The sequence below is a fragment of the Bos taurus genome, chromosome 29 (genome assembly GCF_002263795.3).
Source record: "Bos taurus isolate L1 Dominette 01449 registration number 42190680 breed Hereford chromosome 29, ARS-UCD2.0, whole genome shotgun sequence".
In the NCBI taxonomy this organism is placed as follows: Eukaryota; Metazoa; Chordata; class Mammalia; order Artiodactyla; family Bovidae; genus Bos; species Bos taurus.
Window position 1 is genome coordinate 45,480,642 of NC_037356.1, and position 23,989 is coordinate 45,504,630.

At 59.5% G+C, this 23,989-nt stretch overlaps 2 protein-coding genes across 4 annotated transcripts; both read right to left on the reverse strand.

Moving 5' to 3' along the window:
- Window positions 1–1,102: 1,102 nt before the first annotated feature.
- Window positions 1,103–13,272, reverse strand: TBX10 (T-box transcription factor 10). Its single transcript, XM_015461300.2, has 8 exons — window positions 13,077–13,272; window positions 10,181–10,278; window positions 4,438–4,982; window positions 3,926–4,097; window positions 2,847–3,002; window positions 2,477–2,544; window positions 2,126–2,220; window positions 1,103–1,665 (listed from the first exon to the last, which is right to left on the reverse strand). The coding sequence occupies exons 1-8, from the start codon at window positions 13,270–13,272 to the stop codon at window positions 1,385–1,387; spliced, it is 1,611 nt and encodes a 536-aa protein (XP_015316786.1). The 3' UTR covers window positions 1,103–1,384.
- Window positions 13,273–15,476: 2,204 nt separating this feature from the next.
- LOC508879 (aldehyde dehydrogenase family 3 member B1-like) lies at window positions 15,477–23,751 on the reverse strand. 3 transcript variants are annotated; one of them, XM_002699367.6, is made up of 10 exons: window positions 23,584–23,751; window positions 21,409–21,571; window positions 20,825–20,935; window positions 20,520–20,640; window positions 20,186–20,271; window positions 20,011–20,092; window positions 19,364–19,750; window positions 18,191–18,357; window positions 17,513–17,612; window positions 15,477–17,196 (listed from the first exon to the last, which is right to left on the reverse strand). In XM_002699367.6, exons 1-10 carry the CDS (start codon window positions 23,640–23,642, stop codon window positions 17,012–17,014), a joined length of 1,461 nt encoding a protein of 486 aa, XP_002699413.1. In that variant the 5' UTR covers window positions 23,643–23,751; the 3' UTR covers window positions 15,477–17,011. The 3 variants fall into 3 exon arrangements, with proteins under 3 accessions (XP_002699413.1, XP_010819484.1, XP_015316799.1); XM_010821182.4 differs by having other exon boundaries at window positions 21,409–21,574; XM_015461313.3 differs by having other exon boundaries at window positions 17,464–17,612; window positions 21,409–21,574.
- Between the last annotated feature and the right edge of the window lie 238 nt (window positions 23,752–23,989).

Genomic DNA, 23,989 nt, shown 5'->3' on the forward strand with positions numbered 1-23,989 from the left:
CACGCCTACGAGGGCGGGGCCCGACCAAGGGGCGGACTCAGGCAGGGGAGGGCCCCTCTGAGAATTGTGGGGCGGGGCGGGAAGGGGCGGGGCTCGATAGCCTGGGCTTCCGTCAGGGGCAGGCTTGGGCTTCCGGTAGGAGAGGGCCTGGGGCGGGGCGGGCCTGGCCTGGGGCGGGGCGGGAAGGGGCGTGACTCGATAGTCTGGGCTTCCGGTAGGGGCGAGCCTGGGCTTCCGGTAGGGGCGGGTCTGGGGCAGGTAGGGGCGGGGCTGGGGCGGGGCTGGCCCGACGGGTCTGGAGAGTGTCCCCTGCCTAGTGCAACTAGACTCGTGTCTGGCCGGCGCCCGGGGTAGGCCTTACTGACCGCGGGGTTTGGGAGTTGGGGTGTCTGATTGTTGAGGCCCCGCATTTCTCTGCGCCCGCAAGTGCTGCAGGATGTTTGGAGTCGGCGTTTAGCGGGTAGAGATGCCTCCCCACCCTCCGGGCCCTATCTCCTGGCTCCGCTGGGTGGCATGAGCTGAGCCCTCTCGCTCCAGGGGACCCACTCCAGCCCCAGACCTTTCCCCTGCTTTTCCCACCTCCAGGAGCTGGCCTCTTCTCCTCTCCCGTCTCCTCCACAACTTCTACTCTTACAGGTGCTGGTCATTTTCTCTAGAAGCTCTCCTGCCTGGAATTTTGATTGAATTCTCAAACTCATCGCGCCACCCCCACCTTGACCCCTGTGGTCACTGCCAGTGGCGTGCTGCACCCCTCTGCCAGACTGTGGCAACCCCCCTCCCCCCGCCAAGGACCAGACACCCTGGTTTTGCACACAGCACTTAAACGTGAAATGGCAGGTGTCCCATGCTTTGCTTCGACTTTGAGCAGTGCCTCCCTGAGCTGCAGATTTGGTCCTCATCTGGGCGGCGAGGCAGAGGGCAGGATTACAACCTCCCTCACAGCCCTGCCACTCAGGTTGTGTTGCCAACTTTACCATGACTCTGCTCCCTGGGATGCCAGCAGCACGGAGCAGAGCTTTGTGATGTCTGCAGCCCAGACTCTGAGGTGTGGGCTTTCCTGAGGCCCTCCACCCTGACCTCCGAGGACAGAAGTGCTCTGACCACCCATTCCGTATGGTTTAATGTTGGAGGGAAGAGAAAGGTAAAGCAGGGTTTGGAGGAGTCGCCCCCAGGGCAGAGGGGGCAGCTTGGAGATAGGGGGTCCAGTTCCAAGCCTGGCACCACCTCAGCCTGGTAACTCTGGGCAGGTCGCTTTCCTCTCTGGGCTTCCACCTGCCCTGCTCTCCTGGTCAAGGGAGGTGTGGGGGCGGGGGGTCTCTGCAGAAGTAAGGCTGAAGAGAGTGGGCCCCAGGGTGAGAGGACTCTGTCCACAGGGCCCCCACCGTCACTGTGGGTCCTGGCCAGGCCCCAGGCACATTGCAGTGGGGGCGAGGAGCCCCAGCCCCGCTGGGAGGGGCAGGCCTCCCTGGTCCCTGTCGGCCTGGATATTGGGGAGGGGGTATGGTGTTGGTCGGGCCCTTGGTTGGACAGGGCTTGAGGCTCCAGGGTACAGGCCCTGGTAGGTGAGGGGCGGGTAGGTGGCTGGGGCCAGCAGTGCCTCAGGGCGGGCCAGCAGCTGATGGTGGAGCCTCGCGGGGATCCTGGAGGTGAAGGCTTTGTTGGGGTCTAAGGGGGGAGGGCGTGGTCTGAGTGGACCCCAGGCCTCCCCTCACGCCTTCAGCCCACTGGTCTAAGAGCCTGCTGCTCTCCTTTCTCAAGTTGCCCAGCGCTTAGCCTCTGTGCTTGCTCTTGCCTCTGCCTGGAATTTCTTCCCCTCCTCCTCCCTCCTTCTCAGTCCTCCAAGGCCCAGCTCAGGAACCGCCTCCTCCAGGAAGTCTACCAGACCTCCACCCTCACCCCCTACCACCCCTGCTCTCCACAACTAGTCCCTACCCAACTGTTCTCCCTGCCCTGGGTCCAAAATTGTCTCAGACATTTCTGCTTCCCCTCTCTGTCCACACAGATGCCTGGTGAGCTTGCTGAGCAGTCTACAGCTCCTTCCTCAGGGCCCTGTGGCCCTGTCCCCTCCCTTCCTTCCCACTCAGCGGGCTCCAGTCCCACAGTGTCTGTGGGCCTGGGGGCTGACCTTTCTCCCGCTCAGTGGAGCCTTTCAGCAGGCGGGGGCTGAGGCTGCTGCGACTCCGGGTCGGGACGCTGAGCAGGGGCCGTGGAGATATAGGCCTGGAGGTGGGGCAAGCAGGAATGGGGGCAGGGGTCATGGTGGGGAGCCCGTGGAGATGTAGGCCTGGAGGTGGGGCAAGCAGGAATGGGGGCAGAGGTCATGGTGGGGAGCCCAGGGCAAGGGTCATGGTCTGAGTCAGGCAGTGGGACCCCAGGACAAGCCAGTGGCTGTGAGCCTGAAGGAAGGGTCAGGAGCTGAGACCTTAATAGATGCCTAGGGATAGAAATGGGGTGAGAGGATGGGGCCAGACGGTACCAGGAGTCTGGGTCACTCTCCCGAAAGCCCTTGGCAAAAGGATTGCTGGCAATTTTCAGCTGGGTGATCTGCAGAGGAGAGAGTGTAGTTAGAGGTCAGCCTTGAGTTGGGGAGAGGCTGTGGGGCCCCAGGCTAGCCACCCTCTCCTCCCTGGATCCCCGCAATCTGGAGGCCCTGGGCCTCTCAGTCCAGGAACCACAGAGACAGTGGGCGTGAAGGCAGGGGAATGACTGTGGGCTGATGCCCATGGAGTCCCAGAAGGAGAGATGAGCAGGGCTCTGTGCGCCTGTCGGGCCTAAGAACCTGGTACTTCAGTTTCTCCCACGTGATGGACTAGGGGAGTCAGGTCGGGAACTGTGGCCTGACGCACCTGGTGGTTCTGATACGCCGTCACGGCCGTGAACTGGGTCTCCGCAAAGATGAAGGACTTGAAGTTCTCCTGGGCATAGCGCTCGCTGTCTTTGCGCGGGTCCACGAAGACCACGTGGAAACGCGGCTGGTAGCGGTGCATGGAGTTGAGGATGATCTGTGGGGCGGGCAGGCGGCGGCAGCCAGCCTTCACTGAGGCTGACGCCCTTCCTCCAGGGCCCCCCACCCCCGCCCCGTCTCATAACTGCTGGTGCCGCGTGTGAGGTTGCGAGTCTGCAGTTCTGAGTCAAAGGCCCCTTTGTGTCTGAGCTTTCAGGAGGCTTGGCCTCTCTCACTCCCACATCCCAGCCATCACAGGATGGTTTGGGATCTGACCACCTCTCCTACCCTGTGGCCTCCACGCCGCCCAACCACCACCATCTTCCTCCTGGATTTCTGCAGCCACCTCCCAGCTGCGCTCCCTGCCTCTACTTGGTGCCTCTGCCTATTTTCCACATAGCAGCCCTCATGAGCTGCAGCTCAGAACCACCACCCCCCATCCGTGTCTCCCACCCCACACAGAGTAAAGATCTGAATCCTCTCCACAGCCAGCTGGTCCTGCAGATCAGCGAAGGCCACCCCTAGTATCTCTTCCCCTCCCGCTGCCGCTTCTCGCTCCACTCCAGCCACACGGAGCCTCCTTGCAGGTCCTCTGACTCCCCAGTATCCTCCTGCCTCAGGGCCTTTGCACTCGCTGGCTCCTCTGCCTGCCATAGCTCCCTCTTCTATATACACAGGCTCCCTCCTCCACTCCATCAGACTTCTCTTCAAATAGCCTCAGTTGCCACTCTGTCTGAGACCCCTTCCCTGTTTCCTTTTTCTCCTGACATCAGCCTGATCTTTGCCTTGGACAAAGTGTCAACGATGCTATGTTCCTGCGTTTGTGGTGGGCCTGGGCAGTTCCCTCTGCTGTCCGACCCCCTGGCCAGGTGGAATTGGGCATCAAAGCCCCAGCCGGTTCTGGCCCCAGGCTCCATCACACTCAGGCCCCAGTGTCCCCTGTCCTGGCCCAACCCCTCCCCACGGTGGCCCGGGCCTCACGTGGCCGTTTTCATCCAGCAGGTTGTTGGTCAGCTTGAGCTTGTCAAAGGACACAATCTGACGCATCCACTGCGCGCCCTTGGCCGGTGAGTCGGGGTGGAAGTGCACGCGGCCGGGCGTGGCCGGGTCCGCCTTGCCTGCCACCAGCCAGGCGGAGCTGTGGAAGGCATACCTGGGGACGGAGCGAGGTGGCGAGGGCGCCCTGACTGCACCCCAGGGCGCCTACCTCGTCTCTCTGCTGCCCCCACCTGGAGCCAAGACTGACGGGGGTCAACATGTCCCCTACTGCCCACGTGCTGGCCCATATGCACAAGAGGAACCAGAGGCTCCAGAAGGGTGTCCGGTCTGGGGTCCCCGCAGTCACGCCTGCCGCCCCGGGCTAGCCCCCTCCATCCCTGCCTGGCAGGGATAGACCCCCGACATGGCTCCGACTGGCCCCTGTTCACCCAGGGAGCGGGTGGGCTTCTGCTTCCCCGTCTCAGTGCCTGAAGTCTAAGCTGCAAGCCCCAGACCTGTATCTCTTGTCGTCCAAAGGCACAAAATCCATGAGCAGGGCGTAGTCAGCCAGCGAGTCCATGCCCAGTATCTTCACCTGGAAGGTGGGGAACATCCTCCTGCGGGAGGGGGTGCTCAGCAGCCCCGGCATGGTTCCAGCCTGTCCCCCCTCCCACCACCCCCTCACGCCCCCGTGCTCATACCTGCCCGCCTTGGTGACGATCATCTCTGTGCCCAGCTGGTTGAACTCTTCCCACAGAGCCTTCATCTCCAGCTGAACCGTCACACTGGACACACGTGGGTTCTTGGGGCCCTGCTCAGTGGGCTCAGCCACCGCTGGGGCCCCTGTGGAAGCGGTGGAAGGGCCTGATGGTAACATGGAGTCTGGCTGGGGCTCCCAGCTGGAGCTGGTCGTGGGCAGTGTGTAGGTCTCTGAGGGGGCAAATACCCCAAGGCTAGCAGAGAGGAAGGCTGGGGAGAGAGGACAGGATGTGGGCCTTTGGCCTCTGTTCTCCTCACCCCCCGCCACTCCACCTGGCCAGCCTTCATCTTTCAGGCTGCACTAAGATGCCTCTTCTTCCAGGAAGCCCTCCCTGATCGCCAGGCCTGTGTTCCCATAGTATCCCTAACTCAGCATCACTTCATGAGGTAAATGTTCACTTAAAGCTCCTGGAGGCCAGAGACAGGACCTGTCTGGCTTCCCAGGGAATCTTTGTGCCATCAGGAGGCTGTGTGGCCTTGAGCAAATTATTTCACCTCCTGGAACCTCAGTTTCCACATCTGTCCCAAGGAGTTCTTAAATCTGTCTTATTGAGCTGACATGAGGATTCATGAAGACACACACAGGGCCTGACACGCAGTAGGCCCTTCAGAAAGGACCTTGTTATGGATGATGGTACAGGTGGGGTTGTGGGGGGGTGGGGGTGGGGGAGTCTTTCTCAGTTCTGTGCAGACCTGGCTTCCTCTTGCTGCTTAAGGAACACTGAGCTGAAGGAGATCCCCAAATTACTGTGAATGACTCTTACCTATCTCTGACCCTGAAGTTGTGTTAATCACTCAGTCACGTCTGACTCTTTGTGACCCCATGAACTGTTGCCCACCAGGCTCTTCTGTCCATGGGATTCTCCAAGCCAGTTCTAACATCTTTCCTCTCTGGCCTCCTCACTTTTTTCTTAAGAGCCCCTCTTTTGGGCTTCCCTGGTGGCCTAGTAGTTAAGAATCCAACTGCCAATGCAGGGGATACGGGTTTGATCCCCGGTCCGGGAAAATCTCACGTGGCACAGAGCAACTAAGCCTGTGTGTCGTAACTCCTGAAGCCCACGGACCCTAGAGGCCGTGTTCTGCCTCAAGAGAAGCCACCATGATGAGAAGCCCAAGCACCACCACAAAGAATGACCCCTGCATGCAGCAACGAAGACCCAGAGCAGCCAAAAATAAATCTTAAAAAGATAAAAGAGCCCATTTTTGGTCTGCAGTCCTGGCACATGGCTTGTGCAAAAGTTTGCCATGGCTCCATCCTTCTTATTAAAAAAAATTTCTTTTAACTACAATGAGATACTTTATACCTACGAGGATGGCTATTACCAAAAACCAAAGCAAGTAACAAAAACAATAACCAAAAGAGTGTTACACGTGTTGGTGAAGATGTAGAGAAATTGGAACCTTTGTGCATTGCTGGTGGAATGTTAGACGGTGTAGCCCCTGTGGAAGACCACTGATGGTTCCTCAAAATATGAAAGATAGAATTACTACGAAAAGTGGAAGTGTTAGTCACGTCTGACTCCTTGAGTCTCCTGCATTGGCGGGCAGATTCCTTACCACTGTGCCACTTGGGAAGCCCATGTCTGACTCTTTGTGACCCTGTGGACTACAGCCTGCCAGCTTCCTCTATCCATGGAATTCTCCAGGCAAGAATACTGGAATGCCCAAAAGAACCAAGAGCAAGTAGCTGAACAGATACGGGTTCATTGGTATTCAGAGCAGCATTGTTCGCAACAGCTAAAATGTGGATGCAAACCTAGTGTCTGTCCACTGATGGATGAATGGATAAGAACGTGTGTATCCAGACAAGGAAATATTATTCAGTCTTTGAAAGGAAGGGTATTATGATGCAGACCATGACATGGATGACCCTTGAGGATGTTATGCTAAGTAAAACAAGCCAGTCACAAAAGGACAAAGACTGTATGATTCCATTCATAAGAGGTGCCTCGTAGCGAAATTCATAAACAGAAAGTGGATGGCGGTTGCCAGGGGCAGGGAGAGGGAATGAATTAATGTTCAATGGGGACAGTGTTTCAGCTTTGCAAGATGCAGAAAGTTCTGGAGATAGATGGTGGTGATGGTTGCACACCAATATGAATGTGCTTAATGCCACTGAACACTTAAAAATACTTAAAATGATAGTTTTGATGTTATGTTTGAAAAAGTGAAAAAGAAACTGTTAGTCGCTAGTCATGTCTGACTCTTTGAGACCCCATGGACTCTTGTCTGCCACGTTCCTCTGTCCATGAAATCTCCAGGCAAGAATACTGGATTGGGTTGCCATGCCCTTCTCCAGGGGATCTTCCCGACTCAAGGATCAGACCTGGGTGTCCTGCATTACAGGCGGATTCTTTACTGTCTGAGCCATCAGGGAAGACCCATGTTATGTATATTTTAACACAAAATTTTAAAACTAGAAAAGACATCCTGAAAAGCAGACTGTTCATTTCTAGCAGCCCCACATGGGTTGAGAACCTAGTAAAACTGTGTGATCCCCTGGGCAGACGTAGAATTATGGTGCTGGATGGATGGATGGATGGACAGATCCATGGATGGAGGGAGTTTCCTGGGATGATCACAGTTTCCTGTGATGAGTTGACAGGCGGGCAGCACCTGGCCAGAGCCAGTGCATAGCAGGTACCAGGTGAGAGTGTGGGGTCCAAGGTCAGTGGCCCCATCCTCAGCAGCCCTGAGAGCCACGTGTGAGAAGTGGCACCTCACTAAAGTCCCTGGAAGCTCTGCAGTCTGGGGATGGGTGGGTCTTACTGAAAGGGGACGGGCCATATCAGGTCTAAATCCCCCAGAGATGAAGGGTGGATGGGCCGATGTCCCCCATCACCTGGACCAGGCCATCAGGTGGGCAGCTGCCCATCACTTAGCTGTCCTGCTGGGGCAGGTACATTATCCAGATAACCAACGCCAGCCCCAGCGTCTTTGGTGATGTGTCCCAGGGGAAAGAGGCTCATGGTTTTGCTGGGCCTGGGGGCTTCGCAGGCTGGTTACTGGCTCCCCAGTCTTCTGAGCCTATACCCTGCCCCTCCTGGTTTACATGCTGCCCTGTGCTGCCCTCAGTAACTCTGGGGAGGGGCCTGTCCTCTGCCCACTTCCTCTGAAAGCCAACACCTCTTGATTGCCAATTTCCACCGACATGGAGTCAGATTTGGAGGGGAAGTTGCGGCTCCTTGTCCACCTTGATACACAAGGGGTGAGGCCCATAGAAAGGAGGGGCCAGGCCCAAGGTCCCCCATGCCTGATAAGGCTTTCACCTCCCAGAAATGGCTCTATCCTGCTGCCTATCAGCACTCCCACATTTGCACTTGGATGGCTGCATGGGCCCCGCCTTGGTGGGGCCTGAGGCCTCAGCCTGGGCTGCCTCTGCCCCATCCTCTTGCCCAGGCCCTGGGTACAGTAGGGTTTCCCTGGTCCCCTAAGCTTAGACCCAGCCCCACCCCACCCACCCCGGAGCTTGAACCCACTTGTGGGACTGCCTTGGCCGCCTGCCCCTTACCTGCCATGGGACAGCCCGGACTTCCGGTTCCTGGAGACAGTGGTTCAGCTGGGGCCCCTGCCTGCCGCCCCGGTGGTCAGCCTCTCCTGGTCTCCCGGTCCATCGGCAGCACCGCTCGGTGCTCAGGCCCTCCCTCGGTCCCCAGCCTCCTGGCAGGTCTGTCCTTCCTTCCTGGATCGTCTACGTCTTGGTTCTCTCCTCAAGCCAGGCACCTGGTCTCTGCAGGTGGGACCTCGGCTCTGGGGTGTGCAGAGCCCCTTCTGCAAGCCACCCTCAGACTGGACTGCTCGAGGCCCCGGGCTGGGCTCCTCCAGCTGCAGGCGCGATGCTGTGCGGGAGGAGGGCAGGTGGGGAAGCGCTGACGTGGCGAGGCCGCCTCTCCCCCTCCCGGTCCCTGCTCCTGGCTTCCTCCCCTCCCATTGGAGCCCCCCAGCCATTCCTGATCAATGGGCCCAGATGCACGCAGGGCCGGGGCCCATCTCCAGGACAGGCTGGGAGATCCGCAGGGGTCTGGGCCCGGCTGAATGGAGGGGCCAGGGCTGACAGGGCCTCGGGGAGGTCGAGGAGCTGCGGTAGAAGCATGGAAGGCTGAATGGCAGAGGCGCTGCCCTCTTCCCGGGACCCAGACCCCTGACCGGGAGCTGCTGTCATGCAATCACCAGGGACCTTGGGCCGGAAAGGCAAGGGGGCAGCAGCCACGTGTATGAGCAGAAGCAGAGTCCCACCCTGGACTGGGGGGTGGGAGGCCAGGTCCTCCTGACCGCTCAGCCTATGAGCTGTGACACCGGCAGGACCTGACAGCCCTGAGCCTCGGTTTCCCCAACTGAACTAAGTGCATAATCGCTTCTGCCTGGGATGGGCTGGCCCCGTCTGGGGGGTGCAGTAAGCTGTCCCCATCTTGGCTGATGGTGCCTACACGGTCCCCACAGGGTCGGGGAAGGCTGGCCCAGGTCAGAGGCCTTGGGGGCAAGTCCTGACCGGGCACCTTCCCCAGCAGCCCCTGGCTATCTGGAGTGGGGCATTCACGGAACACGCAGATGGCCAGTCAGAAAGGGAGGGGGGTCCCCCCACGCTGCTTCCTGCGGTGTGGCCCAGCGCAGGTCATCGGACTAACCCTGGGTTGGCCCACTCTAGGGCCCTGGCTGGGGCACCAGGCTCGAGAGCGCACTGGGCTGGGCCTAGCGTGCCCGATCACGGTTCCCAAAGTCGACTGGACCCCACAGCTCCTCCACAGTCGAGCTCTGGGGACAGCGTGACACCCCGGCCCCTCCCGGACCCACACACTGGGGGCAAACTCTCCTCCCTCAGCTCAGGGGGGCTGCTGCCTCACCACCACCCCCCCCCCGCCGCCCCATGCCCCAGGTCCCTGGGGCCAGGCTGGGAGGAATCCCACCGGGAGAGTGAGGGCCAACCCTGGCACAGACCCAGCCCTGGGGTCTGCTGCTGGGCAGGATGCAGCAAGTCCTCTGCCCTTGTGAGGGAGAGTCCCAGAGGCTCCCAGGGGCCGCCTAGTGAGGTGGAGCCATGCTACCCTGTCCCAGGAGCCACGGTGGGGCAGGGGGGAGATGGGAGAAGTGATGGGGTTGGCGCCCCCTCAGCCTGGACTCCCAGGGGCCTGGGGGCCTACTGGCTTCTGGGTGTGTGTGTGTGTGTGTGTGTGTGCGTGTTTGCACTCGCCTTTGGTCTGTGAGATGGGAAGCCTGCCACATGTATGTGAGCTCACTGGCATGCCAACCCATGGGCACACACAGACTCAAGACTCAGTGACCTGCCACCACTCGTGTGCACAAGTGCACATTCTCCTCTGCACAGAAACACATGCTGTCTCTTACACGCATGCGCGCGCACACACACGCAGGCACGCCTCCCTTCTGCACAGCCTCTTCCCCAGCCAGTCCGCTCTTCCTGCCCGAGGCACCTCCTGGCCCCCTGCCCCCTCATCCATCTTGCCTGCCAGCCTGTCCCGGGTGCCCCCATATCCTTCACACCTTCTCATCTCGCTGCTCAATAGCAGGAGGCAGCGCGGCAGTGGCCGCGGGGAGATGGATGGGCCGGGTGAGGGTGTAGAGGGCCCAGGCAGGGAGAGCTGGGGAGGACGGAGCTCCGGGCTCCTCCAGCCCCCATGTCAGGCAGGAGCGAAGCTCTCAGGCACAGGGGTGGGGAGGCCTGGACGGTGAGGCCATGCCCAGGCCCCATCCCGCCCCGGCCAGCATGGCCCTGTGGTGGACAGTGCAGAGAGTGCCTGGTCAGGACAGAGGGGACCCCAGGGGCAGGACTGGGCCTGCTTCCTCCCGGACGCTGACCGTCTCAACCTCCCTGCTGGGACTTCCCCCACCCTACCTGCCCTACCTGTACCTCCTCCCTGCACCCCTGCACCTGGGCAGGTGGTCCCAGATGGGGAGAGCCTTGTTGAGCTGCACCCCTTCCCCAGCCTTGACGCCCCCTGAGTCCCATGAGCACTGGGCTCATTACACACCTGGAAACACGCATCTGGGCTGTGCCACCAGCCACATATGGATCCTTCTGGAAGAAGGGCCAAAGTGCTGAGGCTCTCAGAAAAATGTGTGCTCACCTATACAGCGCCTGGGCAGACATGCCTGGACACCTGCACACATGGGCACATACACAGCCACACACTTCTGCCCTCCCAGATCGACTCTGTGGGCCTGTGAACATAGGGGGTTTGGAGCCCTCCTCTGGACCATGGCCTCCTCTGAAAGCCCCCCTGCTGGCCCCAGGGCAATCTTTCTTCAAGTCCCACCCCCACCCCCACGCACTATGGGATCTTCCCCCTGGGCTGTGATGAAACAGTGTGGGCACAGAGACAGTCAGCCCTGGCCACAGAACACACAGCAGGTCTAAGACCACCCTGAGGCAGACCTGCCCCAGATCCCGAGGTCACAGAGACGGGTCCTCTCCCGCACAGGAGAGAGGACAGGAGCTGTGGACCCCTGGACACCTTCCATTTTATAGAATGGGAAACTGAGGCATGGAGGTGCGGGTTCGGCAAGAAACGTGGCACACAGTGGGGGGCAGAGAGGGGCCCTGGGCTGCAGATTGTGTCTCAGGACCCACTGCTCAGAAGGGAGGTCTGAGGCCAGGCAGGTGTGGCCTGGGTTGTGGGCCCAGGCTGGGGCGGGGGGCCAGTGTGGGCAGGGCAGGCCTGGAGAACGTGAGCTTCTCTGTTTGGATGAAGACAATGCCCGTCTCATGGTTGGCGCCGTGTTGATGAAATGGGGTATGCGGTGGGCTCCCCCTCACAGAGCACGTCCTCACCACTGAACATCTGGAAGATGAGTCACAGTGGCCGGAAGGCTTGGTCCTGGGAGAGGACCCAGGGGCCAAGGCTGCTGGGGCCAACCTCTGCCCTGGCCCCAAAGGGGGCAACCCAGCAGGGACTGCCAAGAGATGCCCCTCACTGATGGCCCTGCCCACCTGCCCCTTCACTTCCTCAGTCAACGCAACGGGGTGTCTGCTGAGACGCCAGCTGGCTGTGTGTAGAAATGGAGACCCCAGTTACCTCAGAAAGATGCTTGCCCTTGTGTGCCCTGGTGGTCACAGGTGCGGATGGCGAAGTCTGGCTTCAAAGCCTTGGTATCTGTGTGATCTTGAGCAAGGCATTTAACTTCTCTGGGTCTCAGCTTTCCCATCTGTAAAACTGGGATTATACGATCTCCTCCTATCATCCTGAGGTTTAAATTAAACAGCTAATAGTGCTTAAAACAGGGTTTGGGGGGAATTCCCTGGCAGTCCAGTGACTAAGACTCAGTGCTCTCACTATGGTGGTCTCAGGTTCGATCCCTGGGGAGTTGAGATCCTATAAGCTGAATAATCCGGACACATAAAACAAAACAAAACAGAACAAAAACCAGTGTCTGACACGTAGTAACTACAATATAAAAGTGTATTAAATAAAATCTTAAATTGTGGGAGAAATCACTCAAAATCACTATTTAGCATCTGCAGAGAAGATGGGTCTGTAGCCCCAAACACTGAAAGGACAGCGTTTCCTCCACCGTAATGTTACAAGTAACGTGACACCTCAAAATAAAACCTGAAGCTGTAATAAGAGCAGAGAAGTCCAGCCAAGTTCTGACTTTTTCTTGTCACTGTTATTTGGTCCTTTAAAAAGGATCATATTTTTGACATGTCAGCCTCTTCCTAATATTTCTCTTTGCACCCCCATTTTGCTGTGCCCTCGGCGGGAGGCTCGGCTTGCTGTGGGAGCCAGATCTCTGCTTCCCCAGGAGGGATGAGCAGGGCTGACGAAGGAAAGAGGTGGAGGCCCCTGAGATGGAAACCCACGGAGGAAGCTGCTCCGGCTGGTCCCTGGGCTCAGGAGCACAGGGCGGGAGGGCCAGTGCCAACAGCTGGTCCTCGCTGAAGCTCCTCCCACCTCTGAAGGCCAGTTGAGGGGCTTTGCTGCTGTTGTTGCTCAGTCGCTCAGTCGTATCCAACTCTTTGCCACCCCATGGACTGCAGCACACCAGGTTCCCCTGTCCTTCACTCTCTCCCAAAGTTTGCTCAAGCTCACGTCCATTGAGTTGGTGATTCCATCCAACCTTTTCATCCTCTGTTGCCCTCTTCTCCTCCCGCCTTCAATCTTTCCCAGCATCAGGATCTTTTTCCATTGAGTCGGCTCTTTGCATCAGGTGGCCAAAGTATTGGAGTTTCAGCATCAGCCCTTCCAGTGAATATTCAGTGTTGATTTCCTTTAGGATTGACTGGTTTGATCTCCTTGCAGTCCAAGGGACTCTCAAGAGTCTTCTCCAGCACCACAATTCAAAGCATCAGTTCTTTGGCGTTTAGCCTTATATAAGGTCCAGCTCTCCCTGGGGAACAGTTATTAAGCAGGCTAGGGCCCTGCCTCTGGGACTGCAGGACCCGAGGGCCCATGGCGGGCAGGGGTGTTGCTCAACAGCGACCCCATGTGGCGGGCCCTATAGAGCTGCAGCTGGTGGGCTGCCTCTTCTTGCCAACCTCCTCCTCTCCAGTTGTAGAGCAGGATGACCCAGTTCCCGTAACAGCGAGGAAGGGGAGATGGGGAGAGGGAGACGCTGGACTTCCTGCTAATGCGCATAGGGATGCTCACAGAATCCACGAGAGGGTTTAATGAAAGAGAGAGTTCCGTATTTGCCCCTCCCAGCAGGTGAACTGGGTGGTGCCTGCTCCACACCCTCTCCCTTCCACGGTGAGGGAGGAGTGTCCAGGTTGTCAAGGCGCCCCCGCCTGCCTTCCCCGGCACTGGGTCCAGCGTCAGTGCCAGGGTTGCCTGAGCAGCTCCACCCTCTAGGTGAGCCGCCCCCACACTGGCCACGTGCTCGCTGCTGGTGCCTGAGAGGTCCTGCCCCCCACCCCCGGCAGTGACAGGGCCACCGCGGCAATGAGATGGCTGGCATCTACCCGGCCGGGCACCGGCCGCGGGCCCTGGGGGAGCTGCAGAGACCCAGCTTCTCCACCCTGCCTGTGCTGGTGGCCTGCTGCCACCTCGACATAGACCCGGACCTCAGTCGTGTCTTCACCAGCTCCTGAGTGTCCTGGTCTGCTGCTCTAGGGCCCGAACTGGCAGGTGTCCAATCTGAGCCCACCATCGTCCTGCTGGTCTCAAGGCACAGGGAGGGCAAGATGAAGACTAAGCCCCCAGCGCCTACTGGGTTCCCATGCCAGGACCCTGAGGCTGGGTCTCCCCCGGGCAGCTGGTCCCAGGCCTTCTTTACGACCAGCCCTTGTCCTCCCAGGAGGTCTCGGTCTGGCTCCAGAGCCAGCCCAGCAGCCGGGGCTCCCTCCAGTCCAGCCCTCTCTACAGCGCCCAGCTCACATGCTTTCTTCTGTCCCCCCTCCACCTGGACGGCGGGGCCTGTGGGGCCTGTCGGGGTGCTGGCACCTCCATAAGGTAGCTGGCGGGGGTGGACGGGGTTGAAGTCTGAGGCTGGGTCATCCAGGGGGGTGGGGGTCCGTCCTAGCGCCCTCCGGGGATCTGGAGCAAAGGGAGGGCAGAGACCTTCTTTAGATGCTGAGTCCTGCCCCAAGGCCACAGGTGGGAGGCCTTGTACCAAGGCCACTGACACGGAGCCCAGAAGCAAGGTCAGCTCCGGGCCCGACAGATCCCCTTTGTTGCCCAAAGCCTCCTCCCCCCGCCCATCATCACTGTAGGCTTCCTGACCCCAAATTAGGCTAGAATGTGCACCCCAGCAGTCTCTCTCCACGCCCTAACCAATCACCTAACCTCCTAGCAGGAATTTTGTCTTGAGGCTATAAAACTGGCGACTAACAGGAGAAAACTTTAGGCTCTCCCTGGCCTGTCAGGGGGGCGGTGGGCTGCATTTGCAGCGCCCTCATCATCTCTGTCCCCTGCTGTCCACTCAGTCCCTTCTGCAGTGCTCTGTCCCTGCAAACTCCTTTCCAACCCACGCTCGGGCTGCCTCAGCATTAGGGTCCCAGGCCAGGACCCTGGAGACCCGCAGAGGGAGCACAGCTCTCATTCCTGCTGCACTGCGGCTCGAGACCTGGGCTCCAGAAGCTCAGCGACTTGGCCGATCCCGGGCAGCGGTGGTGGAGGGAGCCGGTGGGTGAGTGTGTCTGCCCGCCTGAGGGTCCCTGCTCCCTGCTTCCTGCTTCTCCCAGGGCAGGGACCTCGGAGACCCACTTTATGAGTCAGAAGCCACAGCCTTTGTTCAAGGGGCCCGCCCAGGCCGCTGGGCCTCCTGGGAAGGAAGGGGGGCCTGATCAGCAGCCCCCAGCTATGGGGGGCAGTTTCTGGAGACCCGGATGCTTCCTGCCAGGAGGTGTGGGGCCTCCTGCTCTGGGAAGGACAGCATTAGGGGGTCCTGGAAAGTTAAGCTCCCTTGGCTGAGGTCCAGCTTCTGTGTCTCAGAAGGTGTTTTTATATATACATGTATTTTTTATTATTAATTTATTTTTTAGATTGAAGGAGAGTTGAGAGGCCCTTAGACAGCAAGGAGATCAAACCAGTCAATCCTGAAGGAAATTAACCCTGACTATTCATTGGAAGGACCGATGCTGAAGCTGAAGCTCCAATACTTTGGCCACCTGATGCAGAGTCGACTCACTGGAAAAGACTCTGATGCTGGGAAAGATTGAGGGCAGGAGGAGAAGGGGATGACAGAGGATGAGATGGCTGGATGCCATCACCAACTCGATGGACATGAGATTAAGCAAGCTCCGGGAAATGGTGAAGGGCCCACAAGCCTGGTGTGCTGCAGTCCATGGGGCCGCAGAGTTGGACACGATTTAGTGACCAAACAACATAGTCGAGTCACAATGTTGTGTTTTATGTATATATTTTTCAAATAATTTCCATTACAGTTTAGCATAAGATATTGAATATAGTTCCCTCTGCTGTATAGTAGGACCTTGTGGCTTATTTTATATATAGTAGTTTGTGTATGTTAATCCCATACACCGAATGGATCCCTCTCCCACTTCCCCTTTGGTAACCATAAATTTGTTTACTACGTCTGTGAATCTGCTTCTGTTTTGTAAATAAGTTCATTTGTACTATTTTTGTGGCTCCACATGTAAGTGATAGTCTGTAGTATTTGTCTTGGTCTGACTGACTTCACTTAGTGTGATAATCTCTAGGTTCATCCACATTGCTGCAAATGACATTATTTCATACTTTTTATGGCTGAGTGGTATTTCATTGTGTATATATGTACCACATCTTGTTTATCCATTCATCTGTTGTTGGACATCTAGGTTGCTTCCATCTTTTGGCTATTGTAAATAGTGCTGCGATGAGTATTGGGCTGTATGTATCTTTCTGAATTAGTCTTCTCCAGATATACGCCCACTAGTGGGATCGCTGGGTCATCAGTTTCTCTATTTCTAGTTTTTCTAAGGAACCTCCATACTGTTCTCCATAGTAACTGCACGGATTTATATTCCCACAGAAAAGTGTAGGGGAGTTCCCTTTTCTCCACACCCTCAGAAGGTATTCATAGAATGGAAGGGCATCAGGGAACTGGCACAAGAGCCCCCAGAAACAGCAGCCTCCAGCCCCAACCGAGTGTGCGAGTAAGTGCGTGTGAGCACCCGTGTCTGCCTGTCTGAGGATCTGTGTGTTCACACCTGTGCTAGGTGTACCAACACGTGTGCAAGCCACAGCGGTGAGACCAGTCCGGAGGTGGGCCAGCTATTGCCCCTCTGAGCCCCAGGAAGTAGAAGGACCCCCAGCCCCCACTGGCTCCAACACCCCCCTCCCCGAAAGGCTGTGTGACCTGGGGAGTCGGTGCCTTCTCCGGGCCTTGGCTCCTGCCTGTGAGATGGGAGTGAGGCTCCCTCCTGGGTCGGGACAGCTGAGAGGAGTGAGGGGTGAGGGGGCAGGTGCAACCCTGGAGGACAGACACGGGCACAGCAGATGCTGGCCTGGAGGGCACAGACGTCTCTAAGGACCCATGTTCTTCACTGCAGGTGGGGAGGCTGAGACCCAGACAAACCCAGCTTCCCAAACCAGGTGTGGCTGGAGCCGTTAGAAATTACTCTGTACTTCGGGAGCCTAATTATAGTTCTGACATGAGAGAGGCCTTCCTAACCACCAGGGCTGCTCAGCCTAGGGGGTGAGTTCTCTGTCACCAGACATGTTCAAGCAGAGGGTCAACAAATCTGTCAGAAAGCTGCAGAGGGGACTCTGGTCCTGAAAGGGGCTGGACTGGTGGCCCAGAGGTCTGTCCAGCCGGGCGTCTATTCAGACAAAGCCCCAAGGGCAGGACCTTTCTGCTCCTGGACAGGACCCCTGCCTTCTGGGAGCCACTGAGCACCCGGGGTCGTGGACAGAGACCTGGAGGCTGGCAGGGTGCTCACAGAAGGGTGCAGCTGTGGCTGCCCAAGGCCCAGGTGATCAGCTTCTGTTCGAAGTCAGAATAGGGTGGGTAGCGGATGTTGTTCAGCATCTCCAGGCCCGGGTGGGAGAGCAGGCAGGCACGGTGGTGGGAGAAGGTGTCGAAGGAGAACTTGCCGTGGTATCTTCCCATCCCACTTTGGCCTGCACGGGCACGGAAGTGAGGGTCTAAGGCGAGGCCGAGGAGCCCGCCACCACCACCAGCAGCCCACCACCCAGCAGGGAGCCCAGGGAAAGCCAGGCCACGTGAAGAGCCATTTTGCAGAGAGGGAAACTGAGGTCCTGAGAGGCCAGGGGGCTGGATCAAGGTTGAACCGTGAGTGAAGGGCAAACTGAGCCTTCCTGGGTCTGGCGCGCCCACCTGGGCTTCCCTGGGAGTTGGGGCTGGAGGGTGAAGAGGGCGGGGCTCACCGACTCCCGCGAATGGCAGGGAGGTGAGGGTCAGGAGGGCGGGGCTCACCGACTCCCCCGAATGGCAGGGAGGTAAGAGTCAGGAAGGTGAAGCCCTGATTCCCTGCGAAGTTGCCGCTGCTGGTCCTGTCCAGCATCTGCTTCACTGCCTGGTGGGAGGCGGAGGCCAGGGTGAGGGGTGGAGCGGAGGCTCCGCATTCCACAGCGAGCAGAGGCGCCTCCCCGGTCTCCATCCTCTGCTGAGTAAGTGTCGCCCCTCTGAGTTCATAAAGAGGAGCCCGCGGTCCCGAGAAGTGCCTGTGAGGGTTAGCAGCCGCAGCAGACAGGCAGCCCGCCCGGCTCCGCCTGCAGGGTCTCACCTCTGCTCTACCCCATCCGCCTTCAGGGGCTCTGCACACCCATACAGAACTTTTGCACGGTTTAGGAAAAGAAGGATGTTTGGGGCAGGGCAGATAGAAAGGGCACCTCCTTGTCTGGGTGGAGGCTGCCCCGGCCAGGGCAGGCAGCTGGCCACCCACCCGTTGGTAGGTTCTTGGTGCTGCCCTCACCAAACCCACCCCTGTCTCAGCGGGACACTTGTATTCAGGGAGCCGTCGTCCAATGGCCTGGATTATAGTCACCCTGGAGTTGTCTGCTCCCTGACCCTTGTAAGTGGGCTGGGAAAAGGGAGGTGGCTAGTCTCACCCCTTTGGGCCCCTCTGTTGCCCCCACCTTCGTCCAGCCCCACCTGGCTGCTGTTGGAGAAGGCGTAGAGGGCCAGGGGCTTCTCCCGACGGTTGATGAAGTCGATGGCCTGGTCCAGGCTCCTCACGTTCACGATGGGCAAGATGGGCCCGAAGATCTCCTCCTGCATCACCGGCTCGGTCTCCTTCACGTCCACCAGCACTGTGGGGGCTGCCCGAGACAGGGGCCGGCTCAGCCCAGGGGCAGGGCCCTGTGGTAGGCGGGGCCTCTGGCGGGCGGGGCCTATGGTGGGCGGGCCCGCGGGCTGTCAGGGGCCAGGGACCTGGATGTCCCAGGGACGGTACTCTCCCCGCAGCCCCCGGGAAGTGACCACGAGGGGCTCCCCAGCCTGACCGGGGCCCGTGGGGCCCAGAGAACCAGCCTTGGTCTCACAGTCAGAGGGTGACCCTATCTTAGACCCCAGAGTCTGAGGCCCCAGGTCCCAGCCTGTTAGACCCTCGAGTGGTTCGGCTCAGGAGACCAGGGTTCTTTGTTCACAGCAGAGCGGACGCTCAGGACGGGCAGTGGGAGCTGAGAACCGGAATCGTGGGCACATAGCACCTGGCATTGTGTAGCCCCTGGAGCAACAGATCGTGGGGCTGAAGTTGGGAAGCTGAGCCTAGAACTCTGGGGTCTGAGCTTGGAGACCCAAATAATCCTAAAGGAAATCAGTCCTGAATATTCATTGGAAGGACTGATGCTGAAGATGAAACTCCAATTTATGGCCACCTGATGCGAAGAACTGACTCATTGGAAAACACCCTGATGTTGGGAAAGATTGAAGGTAGAAGGGGATGACAGAGGATGAAATGGTTGGATAACGTCACCGACTCGATGGACATGAGTTTGAGCAAGCTCCGGGAGTTGGTGATGGACAGGGAGGCTTGGCATGCTGCAGTCCATGGGGTCGCAAAGAGTTGGTCACGACTGAGTGACTGAACTGAACTGAGCTTGGAGAACTTGGGCCAGAGTGTGGAGTCGTGGGGTCGTGGGCTTAGACCCCAGCAACAGGAAACACCAGTGTCACAAAGTCGTGGTACCAGGCTGGGCTGTAGCGGTGGGGTCGTGGGAGCCTCAGAGCCCAGACTCAGGGCCCAGCTGTGGCCCCCAGTGTGGAGGTGCCTTCCCTGGGGTGGGGGTGGGGGTGCGGCACAGTGGCAGGGAGGGCGGGGCTCACCGATATAGAGATCGCTTTCATCACTCTGGCCGCCGATGACCACGCGGCCGCAGCTCAGCAGGCCCCGGAGCCGCTGGAAATGCTTCTGGCTGATGATGCGGCCCAGGTCCGGGGACCTCTGGGGGTCGTTGCCATAGAAACGGGTGATGGCGCTCTGCAGGGCGGGCACCAGCTTCGCCTGCATCTCGGGACTGCACAGGACATAGTCGGGGGCCACGCAGGTCTGGCCGGTGTTGAAACAGCGAAAGAAGGCCACCCGGTTGGCCACGGTCTGGGGGTCGCAGTTGTCGTCCACGTAGCAGGGGTTCTTGCCTCCCAGCTCCAGCGTGACGGGCGTCAGGTGCTTGGCGGCAGCAGCCATGACAATCTTGCCAACTCGAGGGCTCCCTGGGGACATGGTATTTGACTCACCTGCTCTTGGCCGGATGGTTCAGGCACCACCTTCCTGGCTCCATCCTGGCTCACCCACTGGGGTCTGTCCCCGCCCTGCAGCCCCAGGACCGCACCCTGCCAGGCCCACCTGCCCCAGATGATTGCCATCAGGGATGCTCCACACCGCTGGCCATCGCCTCCTCCCTGCCCCGCCTTCTCCAGCCTCTTCTCCAACATCCCTCTTTCCCCAGGACACCAGCCGGGGCCCCCCTCACCCGTGAAGAAGATGTAGTCGAACTTGTGCTCCAGCAGCCGCCCCGTCTCCTCGGGCCCGCCCAGCACCACGGCAAAGCAGCTCTGCAAGGGGGCGGGAGGGATGCACGGCTCAGGGGACCCTGCAGGATCTCCCACTGGTGGGAGCGGGGATGTGGGACACAGGCTCACCCTCACCTGGTCCAGGTATCGGGGCAGCACCTTGGCCAGGACCTTCATCGTGCTCTTGCTGATCTCCGAAGGTTTCAGCACCACGCAGTTACCTGTGGGGCGGGGCGGGGCAGGGGGAGGGCGGGGCCATGTGTAGCCACGCCCATCTCCATTCGGTCCTCCGGCCTAGTGCAGCTGAGAGAGGTGCCCTATTGGCCCCGAGGCCACACAGCCCCAAGGATGGTGGCCAGACAGGAAGCAGGCCTTCTCAGCCACCTGGTGCCAGCTCCCTGCTCCTTCCTGGCTCTGGGGGAGGCTGGGAAGACAGGCAGGGGGCGTGAGGGTGGAGGTGTCCTCTCACCTGCAGCGAGGGCGCCCACCAGGGGCCCCAGGCTCAGGTTCAGGGGGTAGTTCCAGGGAGACAGGATGAGCACCAGGCCAAAGGGCTCCTTCCGGATGAAGACCGAGTCCAGCTGCGTCATCTGGGGTGTGGGACGGACAGTGAGGCCTCGCTAAGGATCAACCCAAAGCCCACCTCTCATAGCCCTCGACCTGCCTGTGCAGTGGAGTCCCCTCAAGGAGACCGCGGTCCCGAGAAAGTCAGTGACTCCCCCAGGGCCTGGGCCGGGCCACCCTGGAGTTGTCCCACCTGGCCAGAGGTCTCACCAGGTTCTTGGCCCCTGGCTCGTCCTTCATCCAGGTGTGCAGGTTCCTGAGAGCGAAGTCGACCTGGTTCTGGCAGAGGATGAGCTCTGAAACTTCCGAATGAAAGGCCGTCTGTGGTGGAGGTGAGATTCAGGGGTTAGGCCTGGGCGGGGTCGGGAGGGGAGCGCATCTAGTGCTGGAGGTCCCCAAGAGTCCTCAGGGTAGACACGGAGACAGTCTCCAGGGTGAGCACAGCCAGCCCCTGGGAACTGCAGTGAGGAGCATGAGTCCTGGGCTCTGCCGCTTTCTGGCTGTGGGACCTTGGGCAAGTGACTTAACTCTCACGTGCCTCACTTTCCCCATCTGTGACATGGGACAGCAGTCAGACCTGCCTCACAGGTTTACTGTTGACGTAGAGCAGCTAGCAGCCCAGGGAAGACTCTGCTGAACCACAGGACTGAGCTGGGGATGCAGCTGGCTCTAGCCCCCACCCCTGCCCTCCTCACCCACCCCTGCCCTCCTCCCCTCACCCCTGCCTGTCCTCACTCACCCCTGCCTGCTCTCACCCACCCCTGCCCTCCTCCCCTCACCCCTGCCCCACCCACCTTGTACAGGTCCTGAGCCAGCGCCTCCTGCAGAAGCTGCTTGTTCTCTTGCAGGAAGAGGCTCAGGCCCTTCAGCTGGGCAGCCCGGAACTTGGCCGGCCGCGTGCGCCCTGAGACGAAGGCCTCCCGCAGCCGCTGCAGGGTGTCTGCGAAGGGGTCCATCCTGCTGGGTGGGGGGCAACGTCGGTTGGGGTGCCCCCACCTCCACCACCCCTCCAAGGCCCCTACTCGCACCCACGTGGGCCCACGGACACCCTCACGGGGCCTCGAGGGGTTCTTTGCCTCAGAGACCACAGAACTTTGCAGTGGCAGAGGGGGAAACTGAGGTTGGGGTGTGCCGCAGGGCCCCGGAGCATGGGACTGTTCCCTGTGCCCTGGGGAGGTGGTCCTGGAACAGGGAGCAATGGGGTGGGCGGGGCATCCGTGGGAAGGCGCAGCTGACAGCCTGGAGCCTTGAGCCCATCTGGCCTTGATCTGACACCCAAGGGAACCCTGGCAGGGCTGGGAGGGGAGGGAGATGGGGCATGGGGGTGCGAAGAAGGAGCCCAGGAGGGCCTCTGAGGGGAAGTACCTGGACTTGGAGCAAGAAAGGGCTCTGAGCACCCCAACCAGGGCCCCAAAACCATACCATCGCCTGTGCCTCCAGGTCTCTCTATCTGAGTGTCTCTCTGTCTGAGTGTCTCTCTGCCCATGTCTGTGTGTGTTTCTCTGTGTCTGTCTGTGTCTCTCTTTTCTTCTGTGTGCCGATGTGAGCCATCTACCCTCAGGGTCCAGCAACATCTCACAGGCCTGAGCCCAGGACCTCTGCCTCAGCACTGACCATGGAGTGAGGCAGGTTTCAGCGTCCCCACTGGGCACCCTGCACCTCCCCCTCCTCCTCTCCCAGCCTCAGTCTCCTCATCTGGGGAGTGGGGACAGACTTCTTCGTGGGCGTGCACAGCACAGGCCTGGCCTGGGAACACCAGGGACATGGAAGTCCTGCTGGGTGGGAGGGGGAAGGCTGGCCATGTGGGTGAGGCCCCTCAGCAGGTGGGCAGCGGGAGTTCAGCTCTTAGGGGGAACCCAGGACCTGCCTGCTCCCACCTGTGGTTGGCAGGGCAGGTATCCTGGCCCTTTCTTGGGCTGGAAGGGGACCCGAGTTGTGCCCTCCCACAGCCAGGCCCGGGGTGGTCCTACCTAGACCCCTGTCCCTGCTCCAGATGGCAGAGGAGCAGAGGGAGATCAGGAAGTCCCACTCAGGCCCAGGCTCGGAGCCAAGACAACCAGGGCCATTTCCTCCTGAGCGTGTCCCGGAGCAGCTGGGACTGCGGGGCCACCTCTGGCTACCCGCCCTGCCCACCCTCGGTCCAGGGTGGCCAGGAGCACTCTTAGGCCTTCAAGTTCCAGAGCTGCCCCAGAGGCGCCAGCATCACCCGCCCCACCCAGCTTTCCCTGATGGAGTTCCGGTGGCGCCTGGTCCCATCGGCCCAGCTCTGGCTTTGTCCGTGGCTCTCTAGAGCCTCTCTAGGGCTAAATACCTCCAGAATGAATCAGCCCAGGGACCACATCCTCAGGCCCACCCCACCATTGCCCAATCAAATGAGGAGGCAGATGGCTTGGTGGGGCTGAGGTCAGCCCTTGTTTAGGGGGGTTAGGGATAGCCCTAGGTTTAGCCCTCCTCATGGGGGCTACATAGCAGCTTCAGTCGTGGGTCCTGTGACTCCACAGTCCCTCCCCCACCGGCACCGAAGTGTGCTAGTTTTAACCACTGGATTCCCAGGGAAGTCCTGCCCTGTACTTTTTATTGACTTCTCAACATCTTTCAGTAGCTTCCAAATTTTCTACCATGAGAATGCAACACTCCCAAAATCAGAAATGAACAGTGAGTGTTGTTTTTACAAGGCACTGCCCCCTTTCCCTGTCCCAACCCCTCCAGCACTTCCTGAGCACAGCCCAGGTCACACCTGGCTGGCCCCTGTCTATCCACATTTTCCCTCGGCCTGGGGAGCCTCCACCCCCCAGGTGTCACTGGGGTCTGAGGTGGGGGCATGGAGCGGGGGTCAGGGCAGCACGACCTCCCTGCGCTGAGCCAGGCCCCAGGCGCACGGACCCCCAGCCCTGGGGGCCCCATGGGGTCGGGATCCCATTTGTCTTCCCCACTCCCCCACCCTGTGCTGCTGGCCCGACCCCACATACCCTGGTGTGGACTCCGACCCTGGATGCTTTGCCGAACCTGGGCGCTTTGTGCCTGACATTCTGCCTCCAGATGTGCGCTCTCACCCTGCCTCTGCCTGTGCAGTCCCCCGGATGCCCTGTGCCCACGTCTGGCGGTGGAGAGGCACCTGAGTGACAAATCACCAAACTGAAGCTCCAGCTAGTCTGGCCTCCTGCTGATTCACACACAGCTGGCCCCCGGAACAGGTTTGGCAACTCCAGGTGACTCCAGGTGATGCTGTGATTTCTGGGAAGGACAGGCAGAAAGTCACCTGATTAAAAAAAAAAAAAGAAAGTTACCTAATTAAGGAGCAAAAGATAAGGTTGCTAAGTCACTAAGAGTCCAACTCTTTGCGACCCTGTGGACTGCAACCCCTCAGGCTCTTTT

Bases quoted from the DNA above. Each gene is read 5' to 3' on its own strand.
- LOC508879 (XM_010821182.4), bottom strand. From the start codon at position 23,642: ATGTCAGGCACAAAGCGCCCAGGTTCGGCAAAGCATCCAGGGTCGGAG. The intron at 20,093-20,185 runs GTGAGGGTGAGC...GCCCCCTTGCAG, and splicing joins TGCCCCGATACCTGGACCAG to AGCTGCTTTGCCGTGGTGCT. The intron at 18,358-19,363 runs GTGAGCCCCGCC...TGTCTCGGGCAG, and splicing joins TGAAAGCGATCTCTATATCG to CCCCCACAGTGCTGGTGGAC.
- TBX10 (XM_015461300.2), bottom strand. From the start codon at position 13,272: ATGCGCATTAGCAGGAAGTCCAGCGTCTCCCTCTCCCCATCTCCCCTT. The intron at 2,545-2,846 runs GTGCGTCAGGCC...TCTCCTCTGCAG, and splicing joins CGGCGTATCAGAACCACCAG to ATCACCCAGCTGAAAATTGC. The intron at 2,221-2,476 runs GTACCGTCTGGC...CCCCACCTCCAG, and splicing joins GAGAGTGACCCAGACTCCTG to GCCTATATCTCCACGGCCCC.